At 45.1% G+C, this 6,000-nt stretch overlaps 1 protein-coding gene across 1 annotated transcript in view; it reads left to right on the top strand.

Annotated features, from left to right (window-relative positions):
• The first annotated feature begins 260 nt into the window (after nucleotides 1–260).
• Nucleotides 261–6,000, top strand: part of ABHD17C (abhydrolase domain containing 17C) — a 28,057-nt gene continuing 22,317 nt past the window's right edge. Inside the window, exon 1 of the mRNA XM_008491981.2 lies at nucleotides 261–1,628. Within this exon, the coding sequence (XP_008490203.1) occupies nucleotides 1,081–1,628 (548 nt within the window). The 5' untranslated portion in view covers nucleotides 261–1,080. The remainder of the gene's footprint in view (nucleotides 1,629–6,000) is intronic.

The following is a 6,000-nucleotide window of genomic DNA, read 5'->3' as shown; positions in this document are numbered from 1 at the left end:
GGCAGCGGCGGGGGCTCCCTCACGGGTGCGGGGGAGGGAAGGGGGGAGGTGCCTCTCCCCCACGCGCGTTCCCGCGCCTCACCTCCCCGCACGCGCTCTGCTCCGCCCCGCCCCCCGCCCCTTTCGCGCGCACCTGCGGGGCGCCGCGTCGCGAGGCCTAGGGGGCAGGCGCGAGCCGCGGCGGGCAGCGCGGGGGCACCTGCGGCGGGGCGGCCCCGCTCCGCACCCCGTAACCCGGAAGCGCTGCGGCGGCGAGGAGGGGAGAGCGCCGGGACATGGCCGCTGCCCGCTCCTGCCTGCGCGCCGCAGCCGGCGTGGCCCTGCCCGCGGCCACGCGCGGCTGAGCCTCGACCTTGCCTTCTCCTTCCCCTCCCCGCCTGACTCTCCTCCTCTTCCTCCTCCTCCTCCTTCTCCTCCCGCCGCCGCGCCGCTCGGACGCCGCCTGGGCCGGGCCCGGGGGCGGTAGCGCTGAGGAGGGGCCCTTGCTGCCTTGCGGGGGCCGCGGGGTTGGGCGTCCCTGGGGGCCGGGGCCGGTAGCGGGGTGGCGACGGGGGTGTGCGTGTGGTGCTGTGGGGGGAGGAGGCCCTTGCCCGGGGTGGCGGCGTGTGCCCGGTGAGGGGCCGGCTCCGGAGCGGGGGGCTCCTGGTTGTGGAGCGCCGCACCGAGCGCTGGGGGCTGGGAGCTGCTTTTGTACGTGTGGTTTATTTCATTCGAGGGGATCCTAGTGCGGTGCTTCAGACGGCTGCATTTGCTGTTAGCAATAGCTGTGGGGGTTTTTTGAGGGCTGGGTGTACTTGATTTATATTTTGGGGGGTTGTTTGTGTGTTGGTTTTTTTGCTTTTTTCGCGCTTTTTTTTTTTTTTTTATATATATATTATTATTTTTTCCATAAGGACGCCTTCAGGTTTTGAAGAGCTGGACTGCCCTTGCTGAACTGTTGCTCCTCCAAGGTTGTTGTTCGCATTGTGGGAGGACAGCCTGGCGGGAAGGTGTGAAGGTTGCGTGTCAGGAGGGCTCTGGGTCTCTTGGCTTTGACTTTTTTTTCCCGCGTAGGTTAGTGTTTTTTCTCCGGTGTCTCTGATGCCAGAACAAGGCCCCAGAATGAACGGTTTCTCTCTGGGCGAGCTCTGCTGGCTGTTCTGCTGCCCGCCTTGCCCCAGCCGCATCGCTGCCAAGTTGGCCTTCCTGCCCCCGGAGCCCACCTACACCGTGCTGCAGCCCGAGCAGCAGCAGCAGCAGCAGCAGCAGGAGGCCGGGGCGGCAGCCGGGGCTGGGACCCCGACGGGATCAGGCACCTGCAGCCTGCACTTGAGCGAGCGGGCCGACTGGCAGTATTCCCAGCGGGAACTGGATGCCGTGGAAGTGTTCTTCTCCCGCACGGCTCGGGATAACAGGCTGGGCTGCATGTTCGTACGTTGTGCCCCCACTGGCCGGTACACGCTGCTCTTCTCGCATGGTAATGCTGTGGACCTGGGCCAGATGTGCAGCTTCTACATTGGCCTTGGCTCCCGCATCAACTGCAACGTCTTCTCCTATGACTACTCTGGCTACGGGGTGAGCACCGGCAAGCCCTCTGAGAAAAACCTGTACGCAGACATTGATGCAGCCTGGCAGGCCCTCAGGACAAGGTAAACGGATATTGGGAACGAGGTGTTTCTGCGTTTCATCCTAATAAGTCTGGTGTCTGTACACTTGCCCTGCTGAGAGGTGGAAGGGAAGGATTTGTAGATGGTTTGAGTTACTTTGAAGGCCTCACCACGTGTTCCATCAACATCTACCATGGGAGTTGTTGGATAGCTTAATTTCTTTAAAGGATGCACAACCATTCATCCGTGGTCTTTTTCTAGATCTAGTGGTTCAGTCAGAGGTACCATTATGAATCTTCATCTCAAGCAGGTCAGGCTGCACTGTTTGCAGGTTGAGCTTGGAGCATGGAAAAAACCCAGCCTTTTGTTTGAGACTTGTTTACTGCTATCTACACTTACAGGTAATGCAGTTGAGTCAGAACTTTCACGGAGTTGGGTGTTAGCCTAGCTTAGTGCTTACCAAGAAGCTGCTGGTATTCTGCAGTGCTTCTGGGGTTTCATGCAAACTCGTGCCACATTGATGTGTTTCTCTTTTGGCAAATGAGGTAGGGTAGCTGGGTGGAGGGGAAAAGTGTTGACAGGTGGCAAAGTAGAGCTGGGGATTCTGCCAGGAGGTGATGCAGAAGCAGGAGACATCCAAAGGGATGGAGCAGTAATGAGAAAATTGACAAGGCAGCATGGCCAGTAGGAGCACTGAGCCCATGGCTTCTAGGAAATCCTGGGCAGAACTGCTGCCTCTGGCTCCTTTATTCAACTGATTGCCATTGTAGGGCCTCTGTTACTTCATCAGTCCCCAGAAACGCTGAGCTTCTTTTGCTGTTGCTTAAGTGGTTCTTAATTAAAGTAGGGCCACAAAGAACATGTCTTGAAAGAGAGGACTTAAAAAAGCTTGAATTGTTGCAGTCAAGCAGGAGAAAAGAATGATGAAGAGTTTCTGTTCTTGCCTCTGGGGTTGGGTAGATGAACTTGGCTTATGTGAAATGAGTGTTTAATGTCTATCTTGGGGATACATGCCAGCTTCAAAAATAGCGACAGGACTTGTTACTAATTTAGTTAATTGGCTTTTCAAGGATCCTCGGATTGGTCAGTTGTGGAGTCCAAACGGCTTTTGACATTGATCTGCCCAGGTCAAGTTAAGAGCTTGAGGGAGAAAGGTGTTAAGGGGAAGTTGCCATTTTGTAGCATGTGTTCTGACTTTGGAGTGCAAGCCAGATTCTGGGTTCATTTTCCAGGACACACTTGTCAAGAATTTTTTTTTTTTATTTAATATAAAAAATAATTCTAATATGCTGTATGCAGAATAAATTACTAAATACCATTATTATGATTTTAGATGATGAAAATAAGGTTTAATGGAGGAAAAGTGTTATGTCCAAGCTAAGCCTAGTTTATGCTTGTCCTTCAGTTGCTGTGTTTTCTCTGTTTCACTTAATATTTAGTTGATATTTTTTCATGACAGCTTTCTCAAGCTCTGGAAAACTGCTTTCACATCTTCCTGGCAGTACTTCTGTCTTGACACACAGTTACCATGTATTTAAGATCTTGTAGATCTAGAAAGAAGGGTTTTCTTCACTTAAGTATGTCAAGAAGCCTGGCCCAGTAGGCTTGTGTGTATCTAGGCCAACATGTGCCTAGATAGCTCTGAGAGGATTTGGCTTCTTCTGTTGAAGTGTGACTAGAGAAGTTTATAGTTCTACATTAGAATCTGTTCTGTGGTTTATACAAGATGCAGGTTCTGCTTTCCTACTTAAATTGAGGGTCTGAAATTTTTCCAGCTCTTACTTTATTGTGTTTGTAAATCCTGCTTCTTAGTGGTACCTTGACAATGGTCTTAAGAGTAGTTGTGTTATCATTGGTTATATTTTTGGCAACCAAAGGAAATATTGCAGTATGTTAGGTGCTTAGTAAAAAAATAGATTACTGTAAAATAGAAGCTTTAAAAAAAAAAAAAAGTGGATTGATTCTATTAACAAATGACTGTCGTCATAGCAGGTATGAGCTATAACAACAGTCTGTCTGCTGATGAATTCTCTTATCAGAATCAGTGTCAACTATTCTCTGTTCCTTTAGTCTTTGTAAATACATGGTAACTTATTTTCCTTGATTCCCATTAAATTAGTATCTCCCCTCATGAGTAAATTATAGTCGTAAGTGACATTTCTACCAATTTTTAAGTTTGAATGGTAACTATGTATCAGCCCAGGTAAATACGTGTTTATTACCTTGAAATGAATTTTTATGGACATTCCTTCAGAGATCTAAATGTAGTGTGGGTTGATCTAGTTCCAATACCAAGTATTACCCAATAATTATTTTTTATTTTATATATATTTATTTCCACCTGATTTAGATTTCTGTCTATTCACTCAATATTTCTCAAATTCCTCTCTTTCATTGCTTCAATTACTTTTTTTAAAGCATTTTATCTTAGGCAGGTTGGTTTGTTCCTGTTATGTTTGTTCCAAAATCAGAACCAAATTGAAGAGAAGCTGTATTGGACTCTGTCTTCTCTCATGGTCCACCTGGTTTTAAGTTGCTGCTCTTTATTGAGATATGATTAACTCTTATCCTAATACCTAATTGAGTTAGTGCAACATCTGCATAGAATGTCTTGATGTCCTCTTCCCCCTTTCCTGAGTTCCACATGGAAAGGTTGAACTTTCTAACACTTTTGCATTAAGACAATGTACAGTACTCAAAAACAGGATGCACACTTAGGGTTTGGGTAAGCACAAAACCATGTCTGCTTTGTTGATTGCATGCTATTTATATTAAAATAAAATTGTATGTTCTCTTATCATTTGGAAAATATTTGGGAAATGTTTCAGAATCCAAATCAAATGAAAGAAGATACTGCTTCCCCACTTTCAATTCATTTCTAGTAGAATGTCAGAGAGAACCTAATAGTCAAGTCTTTTGGCTATTGAAAGGAGATGGAAAAAATGTAGTTGGTAAACAGCTTAGAGGAGCTTTCTTGTTGCATTTAACAAAAGATAGCTTGATGTTTTTTTCCATGGTGCACAATATAAATCGTATCTCCTGTTTCTGTTCAAGCATTTGATAAGTGGTTGATGTTATTATGTTTAAATCCTTCAATCTCAAAACATGTACATTAGAGTTGGTCTTTAAGTCTCCAGGAGAGCACTAGTTCACTTCCCCTTTTCACTAAGCTTCTTAGTCAATATGGCATGATGAAAGGAATTGTGAAATAGTATAGTGATATGCACAGGCTTTTGAGATTTTTACGTTTTTTCCTCAAATTTAACATTAAAAAAATCCCAAACCCAAAATGTTTATTATTATGGGCAAGTTGTTATTACTTGTGGTGCTGATTATGGGTCTCCTCTTACTGCTGCTTCCTTTGCAGGAGTTGGTGGAAAAGTTTAAGAATATTCATTTGAGTAAAATTAGGAAACACACTTAATTGGATTAGCCTAGAGTGATAACTAATCTGAGGTTGTGTCAGTTTAGTTCATCTCCATTCTGATTTCCTGACGTGGTTGCAGCTTTCTAGGTTATTAATAGCTTTGGGTTTTTTTACTTTGATTTATGAAAATAATTATTTTCTGCTTTAATTTTCTTTGCAACAGAATCTTCCTTTGCTAGCACTGTGCATGATCCAAGCTGAGTTCTTTAGCTTGAATATGCAGGGGGTTTTGATTAAAAGTTACCAACTAAAATCCTGGCACAGGTAGAATCACTGTAAAAAGACCTGGAGTTATAGGGTTCCCCTTGCTTGTAGAGCATCACCTGGTAGATTTTTCTTTGACTTTGACAGGTTATTTTCCACTTTGTTTTTTAATAATGGTGATAAGGTGTTTGCAAGTGATTTTTTAAAGAGATGATCAGAAAAACTGCTTACAACTTTGCTTGAAAATGAAGCATATACAGACCAGTCTCCTGTTGTTGTCTGTGCAGTGAGCAGAGATGAATTCAGGTGATGAGTGTCCCAGGGAGTAATTCCAACAACTGTTCAAAATGGGTGCTCTGATGTTTAAAGTTAGTTAAAGTGTTTACTGAGCTTTAGTGTCCTATTACGTAGTTCAGTCACTGAAGTAAAAGGAGTTTTGTTAAATATTTCCTTATTTCTGTCAGGACTACAAGATCAAAGCTTGTTTAGAGAAAAAAATGAGGCTGTTCACTGGCAAGTGTTTTTGCAACTAGTGTTATTTGGGAAGAAAAGCTGCCAAAGAGCCTTTGGCTAAAAACACTTGTTTTCCTGAGTGTAGATAGTCCTGAAATTCAGCTGCCTGAACTGGAGATGTTAGTTTACTCTCCTGTACAAAGGTTATAGGACCTGGTTCTCAACATCAGCAGAGCAGTGAACTCAAACATTTCTAGAGGACCACGTTGTTAAATCTTGCATGATGAAGTAACTAAAGGTTTCTGTCTGCTTGTAGCTCTGCTAATTTGT

The sequence above is a fragment of the Calypte anna genome, chromosome 10 (genome assembly GCF_003957555.1).
Source record: "Calypte anna isolate BGI_N300 chromosome 10, bCalAnn1_v1.p, whole genome shotgun sequence".
Classification (NCBI taxonomy): domain Eukaryota; kingdom Metazoa; phylum Chordata; class Aves; order Apodiformes; family Trochilidae; genus Calypte; species Calypte anna.
The sequence above is the reverse complement of the archived record's forward strand: the minus strand, read 5'-3'. Positions and strand labels throughout refer to the sequence as shown.